This window comes from Argentina silus (assembly GCF_951799395.1).
Source record: "Argentina silus genome assembly, chromosome: 9".
Taxonomy (NCBI): domain Eukaryota; kingdom Metazoa; phylum Chordata; class Actinopteri; order Argentiniformes; family Argentinidae; genus Argentina; species Argentina silus.
Genome location: NC_139663.1, coordinates 18,950,323 through 18,966,899, shown reverse-complemented (window position 1 = coordinate 18,966,899; position 16,577 = coordinate 18,950,323). Strand labels below are relative to the sequence as shown.

Here is a 16,577-nt window from a genome sequence, read left to right as displayed (position 1 = left end):
CTAAAATATCAGAGAAATCAATCAGAAACAGTCTTCCACTTCTACAGTGGACAACTGAAGTATTCTCATCATAATTAAGGAAAAAAAACTGTCCTGATCAGGAACACTCTCCAGGAGGTAGGCATGAATGTGTCAAGGACTACCATCTGCAGAATACATCACCAGCTGAACTACAGAGGCTTCACTGCAAGGTGCAAACCACTAGTTATCCTCAAAAAGGATGGTCAGGTTACAGTTTGCTAAAAATACCTAAAAAGCCTGCAGAGGTCTGGACAATGGTCTTGTAGACAGGTAAAACAAATGTTATCATGTACCAGAGTGATTGCAAGAGGAAAGTTTGGAAAATGTACAGCATACCACTTCATCTGTGAAACATGGTGGAGGGGGTGCTATGGTTTGGGCATCTATAGCTGCTGCAAGAACTAGCTAACTTAATGATTGTAATTAATGATTGCAGCAGAATGTATTCTTAAGTGTACAGAAACATATTGTCTGCTCAAGTAAACTAGGGAGTTTCAGGGCCAAAAAGCGGAAAGTTCTTGACTGGCCAAGTCAATCTTCAGATTTAAATCCAACTGAACATGCATTTAATTACCTGATAAGATTTTAGGCAAAAAAAACAACTCAATACAAACAACAACTTTTGTTGTGGCTGCAGTACAGGCCTGGCAGAGCATCACCAGAGAATATACCCAGCATCTGGTGGCGTCAATGGGTCACAGACTTTAGGCAGTTATTGCATGCAAAGGATTGTCGGCCAAATACTAAACATGTATACCTTATTTGGACATTATATGATTTTTTCCAATACTTTTGGAGCCCTGAAATAGGGGGAGTATGTTTAAAAAATGTTGTATTTTCTAAATAGTGAACCCAATCTGGGGAGAAAAAAAAAAAAAAAAAAAATTAATTACAGCTGAGAATCTCAACTTTGACCCCATACTATTTAAAATCCAAACTGTTGGAGTATAAAGCTAAAAGAAGACAAAATGCTTCCTCTTCCCAATACTTATGGAGGGCACTGTACATCTATAGCAGAATGTAATGCTTTAAGTTTTGAACAAATATTCTTATTTTAAAGGTAAACATTTCAGGTATCCTATCAACCTATTACGTGTGTTGATGCCTACCTATCGGGTCCAACAATGACAAATATAATCCATTCATTTATATCTTGCTGTTATGTACGTTTTTATTTTGATAATGAAAATAATCTCCACACACATGGAATCAATGCACATTTCAGTTTAATTTCATTTAATGTTTTTTGTTTGTTTTTTCTGGGTGAAACCAATCGGTTTCAAATGTTTTTTTGCTTCACGAAAGTAACATGGAGACCTAAAACGTTTGGGTTGTTGGTTATCCTGCCTGGGAGGCAGCTGTTGAGCTGCAATTCACCTTGTTGCCAAAGGTGGAGCAAAGTTGCAAATTGCACCGAGATAACAATGGTGAACGCTCATAAAGATGTTGTGCTTACAGTTGGATGTCATTTAGCGCCGTCACTGCTGCCATGGTTGCTCCACACACACTTACCACAGTAATGGGAACATTTTGTCAGTGCGTCGTTTTCTTTTCATTTTGAAGAAACGTAGATGAGCAAGAAATGATAACATACTGTAGTCTACTTGCATCCTATCCTGCATAGGCTGCTGCCCAAATCAGCAGTCGATGCACTGTGGTAAATGGAGGAAGTATAGCTTCACGCAGTAGGTACGACATCTTTATGCATGTCCACTATTGTTAAGGGGGAGATATGTAGCACTGGTCTGACTAACTTTATCATAGATGTAATTAACATTCTTGCAGTTAGCTTACTAACCCCCCTGGGTGGTATTTCACAAAGCAGGGTCAAGTTGGCCAGCTTACTTTTTCAAGTATTTGTATTTGTCTCCATGTTTGATGGTTCACACACAGATGAATCTATAACCTTACTCAACTGTCAACAAGTAATTAATGATTTTAGTGTGTATTTCTGTCTTCGTGACATTTTTCTAACTTATTGGTGAACCTGCTTGGTGAAATAGAACCCTGCTCATATACTTTCTCTGTTCTGCTCCACCTCAGCTATTTCTAGAATAACATCACTTGACAGTGTTATTCCTGCAGTACCTTTGTCATTGGAAATGTATTCAATGTCAGTCAATCTTGTATTAGGTCCATGTTTGTCAATCTTATAATTATTTTTCATTGTTGAATGTGGTTTGTTGACATCTTACAAACTAATTTCAAACTATATCTAACTTGCACCCTGTAATCTTCCACAAATTTTGAAATAAAACCAAAGACTTTTTGTACAACGGTAAAGTAGTATTTACTTTGACTTCCTCTAAATGTGTGAATTCTGAAAATGTATTTTTTTTTTTAAATATAGATCTTTACATTTATTTAAACCTGGTGCTCTTTTATTACTCATTAATACACACATTTTACAGAGTGTGTTGACGATGTTACTGTATACTGTTCAGAGGGCTATACTACGAGTCAAGGTTTACAAATTCAAGATTATCCTAAGTTAGTGTGCTTGAGTTATCAAATTCTGGCTTTCTTGATGTCACAAACACAGATCCTGGTTTAATACCTGGCGCTAACTCAATAAAGACAGAGTAGTGCTGCCACTCAGTCGATAATTAATGCAGGAAGTAGTGAGTCCATGCCGCATTGTCATTGTTACCGAAATCAATGAATGTCAGCTGATTTAGCTTGCTTGAATTAACCGTCAAGATGCTTCCTACACCATGCATAAGAACAGTTTTATTTAATAAATAGTTAATGCGATAAGTGTCAAATGCATTCTTATGTTATTTTACTGTCAGTCTGCATGTATTCGCAATCATTTTGGTGATGTTTTAGCACATATTTGATCAATATATTATGAACAATCGTCTATTTTGCAATAAGCCTCTGATACGACAATTAATGAAATTATGCAATTATTTGCGGACAATGTGCAGTTAGCCTTCCCCGGAGCAGGTCAGACCTTCAGGATAAGTTACTATTTGAATCTACTTGGATAAAGGGTGAGTCGGCAGCACAATCCTAAAGTCTTAAAACAGCTGACTAACTTTACACTAAATTAAATGATTCAATCTATCAAATACATTACTCTTGGTCTCAATACAGAAGTAGAAGTAGGATGGCTGATATCAGTTTTGCATTTCAAACAGTATTTCAGCAGAGCACTTTTCTTACTTCATTGATACATTACATTTGATACAGGGTATATGCTTTCCCTGATCCCAACTTGATGCATGTCCAAAGTTAAAATGAGTACAGATGTAAATTGATGAGTTTACCTGGCAATGTGTTTGAGCCATTGTTGCTTTTCCCCGTTCTCTCTCTCTAGTAAAAAAAAACACAAAAAAAAAAACAATAGAGGAAAAAATGTTGTTGGTTCTTCGTGACTATCAAGCAAAACAATCAACAATCAAGGACGTGTTGCATACCAGCGTTACCGCCTCTCACACACGGTCCTCGTCGTTAAGGAGATGAGAAAATGAAACTAGTGCATCATGTGACATCGCCGGGCGTCCACTTGGAGATGTTCCTTCCAGGAGACACAATGTCGGTGTTCACCAATCCAGCAACTAGCGAAATTTCGAAGTCTTTCGAAAAATTCATAAGGTGAGACGGCAATTCGTTCTGACTCGGGTACTCGGTCGAAAATCCGGAACTTGAGTCAAGATTTGGGAAAACATTGGGACGCTTCCATAGCAACCTGGTCAAAGTAGCTTAAAAAGTCACGCATTAGCGACACATGTTCATAAAACACTTTTTTGAATTGTAACAGGATTTTCATTCATTCGTTGATCTTCGCCAATTAACTGCATCACACTTAAAAGTTACTTCAACATCAACCAGCGGATGCTAGGTGGCTAGCAATGCAACCAGTCTATCGTAACGGCTGTTAGCATGTTAGGTCATATTGTCTGTATCCATGGTGACAGTTTGCTGACGGTGTACAATGATTTCGTTAACATATGTTCTTAGCGACACCCAAAACAACATATCAGGCTAATGATGAGAAAACATTTGTGTCATATTTAAGAGTACTGTGAGGATAGGTTTGGTGTATTTTTGCGGGGTGTCAATGGCACGACCCTGCAGTTTCCCCCAAAGTGAGGGGCGTGGTCTTCCATGAACTTCCATTTGTTACGTATAGCCGCCTTGGCCTATAGGTGGCAATATAGCAATACACTGGTAACGTGAAACGTCACTGGAGACGCCAAAACAAACATTCACTCATACAAAACTCACATGCAGTATTTGGCTGCTAAATGTACTCCTTAGTAATTGAATATTCTTCACTATTTCGCTTTCCCTATCATCCCAGAAACGGAGACAGTATAAAACTGCGGAGGTTAGATTTTTTATTTTATTTATTTCCAAAAATCGTTTTTCAAGTTATATTAGCGACTGATCACCTAGCCACATTACTTGTACTAGCACACGTCTCGAATATCTTTAAAATAATAATAATAATAATTATTATTTTATCACGCTCAACAATCTAGCTTAAATAGCTACACTTACAGTCTCCTTATGGAGCTTTTTTATACAAGCTTGCTATGTTTGTCTCCAGATATTTTCGTTGTTATGGTATTCTTTGATTGTGATGCAATCACTTCACCAGTGTATTGAGCATCATTTGACTGAACATTCCAATGTCAGTTGAGTTGAGTTGGTTGTTAATAAAGCTGTAAACTAAAACTTCCAAATAGTATACTAAAAGATGACAGACGGTACACCTACCATAGAATGTTGACTTGAATGTGCATGTCCTTTCTACTCATTCTATTTCTATGGTCTTTACTCTGACAACAGCATTGGTGAATTATACACATGAAAAACATCTACATTAACAAGTCCAGGCAAAGCTATTTCCTCTCCAGTTTACTGGTACTGACCCACCCCCTCACACACACACACACACACACACACACACACACACACACACACACACACACAAATAGCTGTTCCTGGTCATGATCAAGAGGGAGCAGTGTTGCAGATGTACAGTAAATGAATAGTACTTATATGATTCCTTAATCTTTATTTTCAGCGCAGTGTGTCTACATCATTTATTTCTGAACACTCCACAACATTGTACCCTTCTGAACGCAGCTCTAGTGACTTACAAGTACTGTATGTTTAAACAGTGTATAGGAGTATGTAAGAGAGAAGAAACATGATAAAAAGTATCTTTCCATATATTGATACTCGGTGCTCTACATTTAGAGTTTGTTGATAAACACATTCAATCATACATTTCATGATAGAAAATAATAGAGTTCAGTGAACCAATGACATCCCTCCCACAGATATCCTGCTTAGTTTCAGTTAAGGTTAACATTATCTTGTTCCTGCTCTCGGTTTTATGACTCAAATCTCGGGTGTCAAAAATGGCTGCCTAGTGACAGCCTAGTTTCAATGTGAATACACCCCTTTTCTTTCTACTTTCTGCTTTCTCCTCAACCCCTTGCATTGGTTCAATCGGAATGAGACTGACCAACCAAAGAAGCACAACTCAACATGGGTTGACCCTTCTGGAGAGCTAAGCATGTGTTCATCCTAGCTTGGTGACATAACAGAGAAGAAGTGGGCTTGGACTTTTGGGGAATGGGTTCAATACATTACATAAGGTTGTTGTGCATGTGTGTATAATTTATAGTTGGGAACAACCCCTGATAGAATTTGAATTTCTGTTTCTCCATTTTCCTCTCTCCATACATTAAGACTCCCTCTGACGAAAATCGAACATTTTAAGCTGAAAATCCATGTTTTAAGATAAGTATATCAATATACAAAATTAGCAATTTTGTAATATATCTAGACCTAATGTCAAAGTCCTTATGAACTGACATACAGTGCCCTGTGTAAATACAGTGCCTTCCGTAAGTATTTGGACAGTGACAATTAATGTGAGGTTAAAGTACAGATTGTCAGCTTTTATTTGAGGGTATGTGTGTAAATATTGGTTTCAAATAACACACTTTTTATACATAGTCCCCCAATTTCAGGGCATGAAAGGTATTTGGACAGACAAATATTATGTCCAAATTAGGCATTCATGTTAAGTATTTGGTCACATATCTTTTGCATGCAATAACTGCCTGAAGTCTGTGACCATTGCTGGGTAGATGCTGGGTCAGGGGCGTCAGTGTCATTAAGCATGGGTGGGACGTATCACTCACCCGACTTTATATCCAAGAGATTTAATTTAAAAGCCAAATTATAGGATATAGCCCAGAGGTTCTCAACCTTTTTTAGAAATGACCTGCTAGAGTTGCCATGATTCTTGTTAAATTGTGTAGAAATGCAGGAAATTAGCTTTAAATTGACTTAAATGGGAGGACGCCATACCCGCCCGAACTGTCCCCCCGACATTTACAATCAAACCTATCAAACCACTTTTTGGTCCTTCATTCTGCTGCTGCTGCATAGTGTTATGGAAAAGACATTCATAGAACTATTTTCAGGTTCTACACTTTCATATGACTGATACAACTTGTGTATCTACTGTGATTACATTTTCTCTTGCCACACCTTCTATAGCCATTGTTCTAAGAAGCACTGTATAATTTACCATGTGAACAGTGGTGGTTTCGGGGGGAGTGGTGAGAGAGAGCAATAATGGGGGGACAGGCGCATCCTGCCGATAGGTGTGAAATGGTGAACGCCGATTAATCAGTAAGAAAGCGCTGATTGATCAGTGAGAGAGTCTCCCCATAGGCGTAGGCCTACCATGAAACCCATAGGCTAATAATGGAGGATAACAAATGGAAAGACTTCCTTTAATGTCTCATTCAATCTCCTGCAGTGAGCCAGGTGCCTATCCTATTCTTCAACGCAACTTTTTTCAGACTGGCCATTGCGTGCATGAGTTGGCTTGCGTAGCCCTATAAATGCGGAGGTGTAACCCTAACATTTATCGCGCTGTAACTACAAGGACTATGTGATCATTTTCCAAACCTAAGCCTAACTTTACAATCATGTTTATGTCCTCCCTCTCTGTTGTGAGAGAAATTAGAGGAACTTTAGGGCGGGAGATCCTAGCTTTGCTTTTGGCCAATTGCAAGTGTCGTGGGCAGCTTCAACACTGGCCACACCTATAATAACCTGTGTTATTACAAATGAAAAATAGTTCTTGTCATTTCTCTTTTTTCCCCAAACTGTTATTTGATTCCCTAACAAAGGCAGAAATCGGAAAATGAGCCAATTCTCGTAAATAAGCTTTACTCATGAGCCAATTCTCGTAAATAAGCTTTACTCGCTCATGTTTAATATGTCTCTTCAATACAACAAAACCATAGGGTTACAGTCTAAGATGTGCATACATTCAAAGAGCATGCCACCAACCAAAAAAAAACTATTGAAAAATACCCACATTTTTACATGCATAGCACACAATTTCTTAATTGAGTTTTTTTGTTTTTATGTGGGGGTTATGATAAGGTAAGACAGTTGTACTGATATCATTCAGGTATGTATGTACAAGTCATATTCTGTAAAATGAAAAGTGTATTGAAGTTGATTGTGGCTTTAATTGAAACCAACGTGGCTCGAAATGGTAAATGCTTACTATTGGAGTGAAATACTTTAATATTTGTGTTGACTTTATTATTTGTTTTAATCTTCATAGTAGTAGAGATGTCTTGAATAAAATAATTGTGTATCTGTCAAAACATATGATTTTAACAATTTGTTAATGTATTGTATTGCACGCAGATTGATAACCGTATATTTAGTATGTAAAACAATGTGAAGGTTTATTTGATCAGTTCATGTTTGCATGGTATCATGTTGCGGACTCTGGAGGTACTGAAGCTCACGTCCACATTCCTCGGCCCCAATGATGAGTATTGAGTCAGCACGTTAAGTAGATGGGCGGAGTTCCACTATTGGAGCTCAGATAACGCAGATCAGAATGTAAATCCACTTTGCTCTTGTTTTACTTCTGTTTCGCTGTGGGAAAAGCACTTTTAAAATCTGTATTTCTGTAAATAATCTAGAATATTTTGCACAGCACGTGTTTTAAAGTATCAAGGCTATCATTGCTTCGATGTCACAAAAACATCTTGGTGTTTTGGTTATTATTTGAAAGATATATACAGACAGACACCGCGCGCACACACACACACACCCACGTACACACCCACACGCACACACACACACACACACACACACACACACACACACACACACACACACACACACACACACAATTTAGGCAACTCCCTCGTACTCTTCACACCCCCGCTGTCGTGAGGTATGCTGTTGAACAGGTATTTCAGGTGACAATTATGGCAGGGTAGTATCTAGTGAGAAACAGGTGAATGTGTATCTCCTGTAGGTTCTACCCATCGTAAATCAGTTTAAAAGCTTGAAAACATTCATCCTAAACGTATATATAACGTATATATAACGTATACAACAGTAGACGGCGAAGACGGTGAAAGATCATATACTAAAAAGGGATAGGTATTCTGTCTTTTTGGCTTCGAGGCGAATACTCATTGAGGAAGTCCTTCAGGTAAGGAAGTCTATCGCCAGATAAGAGCGTCTGATAAATGAAGTAAATTGAGAAGGAAAGATGTAAAGATGCAGTTGATTTACGATTTTTACCTGTAATCCAACTGATACATGAATTATAACTTTTCTTTTCCAGCAAGAGCAGTCAACAAAAGTATGAGTTTGTCTCAAATAATACTTTAATAAATCAATGTATCTGTATCACATATTTATTTGGTGTAATTAAATGATAAATGTTGTGCTTTGCAGTTGTTGCCCTTTCAGCTTTCTAAATGCTGCGCCTAGGAGAGATATGTGTTTGTATGTTATCCCTGCTCCATCTGGTTTGGACCAGAGTCATCTACAACCACAATGAAGGTAAACAAGTCTGTTTATACATGCACACTGTAATAACTGGAAGGGCTAGTTCCATCTTTGAGGCCATGTTTGGCAATAGCTAATTTTCAATCTATCAATCAAACTTTATTTAGCACACATAGTGGGCATATAAGTTCTCTGATGCAATGTGCTTGTTTCTTCTCTTTTGTTGTGTGGTTATATCCATTAATTCAGACTTTTCTTTCTTTGGATCATATTTCTTTCTTTTCTTTCATATTTGGTCAGTGTATGTGTGTGGGTGTGTGTGTGTGTGTGAGAGAGAGAGAGAGAGAGAGAGAGAGAGAGAGTGTGTGTGTGTCTGTCTCCCTACTCTGTACAATCAAGCTGATGCTCATTTTCATTTGTGTGGGTCTAGTGTTCCTGGGGGAGCAGTCTGCGGCCTCGTTCCTGTCACGCTCGCTGCTCTACAACAGCTGGGACTTTGAGCTGGTACGGTCAGACAACCTGGAAAGGGAGTGTGTGGAGGAGATGTGCTCCTATGAGGAGGCTAGGGAGGTGTTCGAGGACACAGCACTAACGGTAAGGGTAGAGTGAGGAACGTGCCCCAGTAGTCTGAAGGGATCTACTCTCCTTGTTTCCTGTCCTTCATCTGCATTGCTGTGAATGGATAGGTGAAAGCAACACAGTGGACAAACAGACAAAAGTCATCATTGTCGTATTTTTTTTTATTTTCTTGCTTTCTTGTTTTTCAGGATGCCTTTTGGATCTCATATACCAACAGTCAAGGTAACATTTTAACTTCTTTTGGTCTACTGTCAGCTGGGGAAAAAAAGAAAAAGGATGGATAGTGTTGGTTGGACATTTCAATGAAATGATTGCTTCATCATCTAATTTGATAAGTGATTAATTAATTGATAAGACTAATATTGAATGACTAAATAATGCATTGACGATTGCATGAAAGACTGAACTTAACTGAAGATTTACAAACAATCGAACGGATTGATGGCTGAACATATGAATGAAAACATGATTGAAGAATGGTGATGAATTGACTAAAAGGAAATTGACATAACGTGTTATTTTTGTGTCTGAAAGACAATATTTCAACAACAAAAAATTACATCACATTTTTACATGACACTACTTCAATTCATCACAAAGCATGATACATTTTTGCAGTTTTGGGTTAGACAATGCCTGTGTCCCATTATTGAAAAGCATAGAATAGGTCTGTATGGGCTTTTACACCAAACTATTCCCATCTAAATCATGTGGGGGAGTGCACACTTCAGCAGAAAGGTGAAAAAATGGGCCATGTGCAAGGTCAAGACTAGGTGGTAAGACTAGGCCTAACATCCCTACCATATGTGTTCCTAGCACTGCATGTGCCTTCTAAACTCACGGTTAACAATGCATGTGATGAATTCATTAGATTTCATAGCCCTCTGGAATTAAACCTGCCATACGGGTAACCTGTATTATGCACTCCCAAAGGCTTCCAATTACAGCAATACTTCAAACATATTGCAACAGTCTTATTTCTAGGAGTAGATGATTTTTTAATGTTTTATTTAATTGTCCTCAAGGACAATTCCTAAAAATTAAAGAACATGGCATGGCTCCTAACATGATATAACTGTTTTAGATTTAGCAATGTGTATGCATCTGAAATATTCTTAGAATGACCAAATATAAACTTTTACTGAAAATAATTAATTGGAAAATAGAGTGGTATGATATTTTTTATGCAAGGAATCCTGTTTAAAAGTGTTATTATAAACTGAATTTCAATTTTAACCATCATTAGTTTCTAGACAACACGTACCGATCAGTGTTAAAATGCAAATCTATATATTTACATTTTTTCCACTCTTGAAAACCGTATTTGTCAATTGCTCTAATAACACTTGAACTGATTAATTATTACATGATTAAATGTATTACATTTACATTTACATTTATGGCATTTAGCAGACGCCTTTACATTTGTTTAAGTAAGTGAATCATCTGTCCATCAGTCATCATAAAGTAATCAATGCTCAGACCAGGGGCCATTGGCAGTCACAATACTAGAAGATTGAATGCATGAGTAACTGAGTTACTATGATCAAAGGGCTCATCAGCTGAATGACTGTATTGGTTTAGAGTCTCTACCTGGAGTGGATGTGTCTGGTCTGGTGGCTGGGATTCTGGCAGTTCTAGTGTCTGCTGTTTTCGCCACCGTGCTGGGCATCTACTGTTACAAAGCCAGGAGTAAAAGTGGGAGGAGAGCTGGCAGGTAAGAATGTGTGTGTGTATTGGTGTGTCTATCTTAGACTACGATTTTGTACATCCATTTGTGTGTGTGTGTGTGTTTATCAGTACCCTTGTAGTTTGCTCAAACATGTGTGTGTACTTCCAATGTGCATATCATAATTCCTATTTTCCAGTGTTTTTTTTCAAGTGTTTGACTGGATTCTGTGTGTGTGTGTGGTTAGTATTATGCATTGTGTGTGTGTGTGTGGTCAGTATTACTCATTTGTCATGAATATTATGCATCATGACATTTTTTTCCTGGTCCAGTGCTCCAGTGAGGATGGGTGTAGATGGCCAGCCAGTGCCAGAGACAGTGCCTCTCTCTGGGATCATCGCCCCAGGGCTGCCCACCTACGGCGAAGCCCTGAACCGCAGTGGGCAGCATGACGCACCTCCGCCACCTTACTCTGGGTAAGTGAGAGTGTGAGTGTGGAACTTTGGTCTGAATGTGTGCTGTGAATCATGTGTGTGTTTGGGTCCCATCTACAGTGTGTGTTTGGATCCCATCTACAGTGTGTGTTTGGATCCTATCTACAGTGTGTGTTTGGATCCCATCTACAGTGTGTGTTTGGATCCCATCTACAGTGTGTGTTTGGATCCCATCTACAGTGTGTGTTTGGATCCCATCTACAGTGCCGTCCATAAGTACTGGAAAGAAGAAGCATGTTGTCTTCTTTTAGCTCTATACGCATCATCACCTGGTTCCTCTTTGACATATCTTTCTTGTTTTCCCTCTCACTTCATTTCTTTCCCACAGGGGGGCGCCGTCAGAACCTCCTAACCCAGCTGATAATGAATGAAAAGGATGGAACGATATTCTAATTTCTGAAGTAGGAGATGAATGAAATCTAGAAGGGGTTATTTAGGTTACAGCTTTCAACTGGGCTTCCAGAATGTTTGTGAGCAGAGTTGGGGTCAATTCCATTTCAATTCAATCTTGCCAGTGGAATTACCCATGGGATTTCTCCATAGGAGGGCATTTCAATCCCTGAACTTGTAACATTTGGATAGAATTGACCCTGGTTCTAGCCTAGTTGTTAGGGCTTTTATTTGGGGAAAGGGGTGAAGATGGAAGGGGGTAAGAGGATGTTGTAATAGAGAGATTTGAGGTGAATGAAGGGATGGAGATGCTATGCCCCAGTGGCTAATTGGCCATGGGGCACTTGTGCAAATCTGAAAGGATCGAACAGACAGGTTTAATACATATGGGGAATATCTCTCAGTCTCTACAGTATGTATTTGTGTATATTAAATACAATCCTGACTCCCCTGAATCCATGTCTAGGGCCTATATTTATATATACATTTCTTAATAAAAAACTGTTTCTACAATTTTGTGTGAGAAGGCTATGCATGAAGGCCTATGTTGTAATTATGTATATGATATCATATACAGTGCCCTCAATAAGTATTAAAAATAGGAAGCACTTTGTCTTCTTTTAGCTCTATACACAGTTTGGATTTGAAATCAAACAATTCTAAGAGGTTAAAGTAGAGATTCTCTGACCCCAGTAGGCTTCAAAGGATGGGTTTGATAAATGACAATTTGTGTTGCAAATGTAAGACAGAAACAGGAACATATCTAAATCCAATCTGGGAATGTACACTTCTGCTTCCGTTCTTGAAAAGGTCTTGGAATTCCTTGGAAATTGGCTGGGTTTGATGGTACCAGTGTTCAAAGACCATGCCAACTAGGGGATAGAACAGAATTGTAACAAAGTATGAGTTTGCTGTTGTGAATGTAGGTGTTACCATGGCTGCCCGATTGATCTTAAGGCTTGAACCTCTCCTGATTTAAAAAAGTGGACAGAGTAAATGTTAAGAGATTGTATCACAGGAACACATGCTGGCTGGACTTAATGATAGAACTGAAAACTTCAAAAGAACCTGAGATCGCTTCTTCTGTTATGTAACCACTGGAGCACTGTGATTTATTTTTGATTATTAAAAAAACATTATTTTCAGTTGCATTTATGTTTAAACATTTTCTCTTTCAGTTAGATTTCTGTAAACATGTGCTTTATTGGTATGTGTGTGTTGTTTATGCTGTCTGTGCTTAAGGATGTTAAAAATAATAACAAATCTTGAATTACAAAAGAAAAAGTAGAGATTCTCAGCTTTAATGCTATGTTTTCAGATTGGTTTCACCATTTAGAAATTACAACCCTTTTTATACATAGTCCCCCTACAACAACTGGCTTAACAGGTGTTTCTGCTTAGTCAGGTGTGTTCCGTCACATCATTTGTGCAGGCGTAAGAGAGCTGTCAATGTACAGTATTTATTCTAGGCTTTGGATTTGCCTTTGGAGTTGGCTATTGGTGTCTGTCAACATGAAGACCAAAGAGACATCAATGAAAGATCAATCAGAAACATAGCCAAAACCTTAGATTGACCAAAATCAACAGTTTGTAACATCATGAAAAAAGCAAGAAAGCACTTGTGAGATCAGGAATGGGCTGGTAGGCCAAGAAAGACTTCTACAGTGGATGACCGAAGAATGCTCACTATAATTAAGAAAAAAACAAAACTGTCCCACAGATCAGGAACTTTCTCCACGAAGTCTGCGTGAATGTGTCAGAGACTACCATCCACAGACTATGTCACCAGCCAAACTACAGAGACTTCACTGCAAGGTACAAACTACTAGTTGTTCTCCAAAAGGAAGGTCAGGTTACAGTTTGCTAAAAAGTACCTAAAAAGCCTGCAGAGATAAGGAAAATGTATTTAACTATCATCATTTCGCGTGCAGCTGAATCATAGCTATCGAAAAAGCGAGGTCTGTGATGACTTCCTAAAAAAACCTCTCATACCGCGTTAAAATACGTCAGAGGAGAGTTTTTGCACTCCGACCCTGCTCTACTCTGCCAGTGATACCCAGAGAGCAGAACGCGCTAGCTCCAGCGGTGTTCAACAGAAGGACTTCGCGTGGGCGAGAGAGGGGAATCTTGGGAGTTGTATTGAATTGACTCAAATGGACAATTAGGAACATCAGTACAGATCAGGGCATTCAAAGCCAGATATCTTGACTCAGAGATCAAAGCGCGATTTTTTTGAATGTGTCTACCATTTAATAATGAAAACAAATCCACTGGATTACTGGGTGAAAATACGCTTGGGGCACTTTGTTAAAATGTTACTTTTTAAAAGCGCTATTCAAATCATAAATCATTTCGATTGTGTAGTTACAGCTTGCTAGCCAACTAAAGCACTTGATAAGAAAATCCCACCCTCGCTCTAAACCGCGCCCCTGGACCCCGTCGGGCCCGATGAGGACCAGGGAGTGTAGAGGAGGCTAAGATCCCGAGTTGTAAGCTCCCGAATAGGCCCGGAGGAAGCACCGTTAAAGCCGGAGTGACTGTGGAAAAGCAATGGCCTTGGCACGTACGGCGTTAGCCCCGCTGTGTAAATGGGTCTAATGTCAGTCTCCAGGTTTGCCTGATCTGCACTGTGCAGAGCTCGAGTGGTCTCTGTGTCTGTGATAGCGAGGGAAGGCAGACATACTGCGCGTGTGTGTGTATGCGCGCGCACTGGAAATGGAGATAAAGTGAGTGAGTGAGTGAGTGGGTGCGTGAGTGAGGACAGGGGGAGTGTGCGAACGCGCTAGCCAGCCGCTCGCTCTCAAAAATGGCGTCTTCTAAGCAAAATGACTGAAAACAGGTCTTGTAACGAGGCCTAACATGAAAGCCCCATTCCGACGAAACCACATTAATGCTTTTTTTGTCGACTCTATTTTCCCACATACACACACACACACACACACAATAGTTACTAGAGAGGGAACGCGAGGACGACTACACATATTTGGACGCGTCGGTATTTTGGGAAAGGGTGTGCTTGTAAATGCGTTTTCGAGGGGGGACTGGCAAGCCAAAATAGAAACAAAATCAACTGTTTATAAAAGAACATCTTTATATTTGCCCAATTCTTCGCCAATACCTCAACTAGGGGGCAGAGTAGGTGTCGCTCTGCATCCATGGGCATAACATATTTCGCCGTGCACAGACATTGCGAGCTGGCATCATCAGCTGAACTGCTGGTTCTGCCGAAGAGGACAATAGACATTGAAATATATAGGGGAGCTAAAGAGGGGAGGGGGGAAGGAAGGAAGAAACAGGATTTTTGTGGTGGTGGTTGGTGTGACCCCCACCCCCTCCTCCCCTCTCTGTATCCTCCATCTCCCCCTCCTCCTTCTCCTCCCCTCCATTCCTCTCCCCCTTCGCGCTAGTCCCAGTCTTGAGGACTTGCTCGTGAAACGGGAGAAATAAACAGACAGAGAGCAGAGGAAAAAAGGACACAGGGAGTGACTGCGTGCGAGAATTTAAGACATCTCCTCCCCCCCTTCCCCCTCACTATCTCTCCATCTTCATCCCTCGTCTTTTCTTTAATGGATAGAAATTATCCTGGCACAGGATTCGGTGATCTGGGCGCTGGTACGGGATGGAGTTACGAGAGATCGGCGAAGGCAAGGTATGCATTTGTGTCCGTGCATGTGCACCCTCATACACTGGATGCATAAATATGCTTAGCTTGCTGTAACAATGCCCATGCCGATAGAGGCAATGCAATCCGTGTTCCCTCTATCGCTTCCACTACATTCATATACATAGATTACATTGTTTGCGAGCTCCAGGTATAGCTGTATTGTCATTAGCAAGGAAGGGGGGAATCTTTAAAATGCAAGGAATGCGATTGAGGGTTAATGCGTGATACGGAAGGTAGACCGAGACAGAAAAAAGGGGGGGGGGTATAGGGGCGAAACGAGGGGGGATGGGATGGATGACACATCTAGCTGTAGAAGCTAGCTGGCTAACATTATCAAAAATGAAAGAAAATTTCATATGATGATAGTTACAGAGAAATTGTGCAATTTTCACCATATACCAGTTTTTTCCTGATGCAGTCTGGGTTGTTTTAATAAAAGCATTACTTGCATTACATGTTTGTAAAGCAATGTTGGGTGCTAATTAGCTATACAAATCAATGCATTTGGCAATGCAATGTTGCTACTGTCGGTATGCTACTGTAGTTAGCTCTCTCTGTCAACAAATGCAACGGCCTGTAAGCTGGAAATGGTGGTGCAGTGTTGCCTTTCAGAAGCAACCAAATTCTATTGCAGGTCCTATAGGAGTAGAGCCAAATCAAATCAAGAAATCATCTACCAATATACTAGTGTTTCCAGAACAGCTCGAGGTGGAATCAAATAGTTGCTCATACTCAATGTAGGTGCTGGTACTTATTTGGATTAAGTGCTGGTACTCATTCATAGTTTAGAGTGAATATTCTATAAGAGGTACTGGCAGTAGAACATTTGAGGTGCCGGTACTGCCAAGTACTCTACTTAAAGGAATACTTTCCTCCGAAATAATATTTATGTATATGTTGTCAGTCCAGCATAAGTATTGTCCCAAAATACTATGCCTCATGGACATCT

At 39.6% G+C, this 16,577-nt stretch overlaps 2 protein-coding genes across 4 annotated transcripts in view; both read left to right on the top strand.

Annotated features, from left to right (window-relative positions):
• The first annotated feature begins 8,279 nt into the window (after window positions 1-8,279).
• On the top strand, window positions 8,280-13,115 carry prrg2 (proline rich Gla (G-carboxyglutamic acid) 2). 3 transcript variants are annotated; one of them, XM_083677160.1, is made up of 8 exons: window positions 8,281-8,530; window positions 8,666-8,683; window positions 8,779-8,886; window positions 9,263-9,426; window positions 9,600-9,633; window positions 10,996-11,128; window positions 11,413-11,556; window positions 11,903-13,115. In XM_083677160.1, exons 3-8 carry the CDS (start codon window positions 8,802-8,804, stop codon window positions 11,943-11,945), a joined length of 603 nt encoding a protein of 200 aa, XP_083533286.1. In that variant the 5' UTR covers window positions 8,281-8,530; window positions 8,666-8,683; window positions 8,779-8,801; the 3' UTR covers window positions 11,946-13,115. The 3 variants fall into 3 exon arrangements, with proteins under 3 accessions (XP_083533287.1, XP_083533286.1, XP_083533285.1); XM_083677161.1 differs by lacking the exon at window positions 8,666-8,683 and having other exon boundaries at window positions 8,280-8,530; window positions 9,263-9,336; XM_083677159.1 differs by lacking the exon at window positions 8,666-8,683.
• Window positions 13,116-15,530: 2,415 nt separating this feature from the next.
• Window positions 15,531-16,577, top strand: part of prr12b (proline rich 12b) — a gene marked incomplete at its 5' end in the record, with an annotated part of 29,985 nt that continues 28,938 nt past the window's right edge. The window contains one exon of the mRNA XM_083677111.1: window positions 15,531-15,613. Coding sequence (XP_083533237.1) covers window positions 15,531-15,613 — 83 coding nt within the window. The remainder of the gene's footprint in view (window positions 15,614-16,577) is intronic.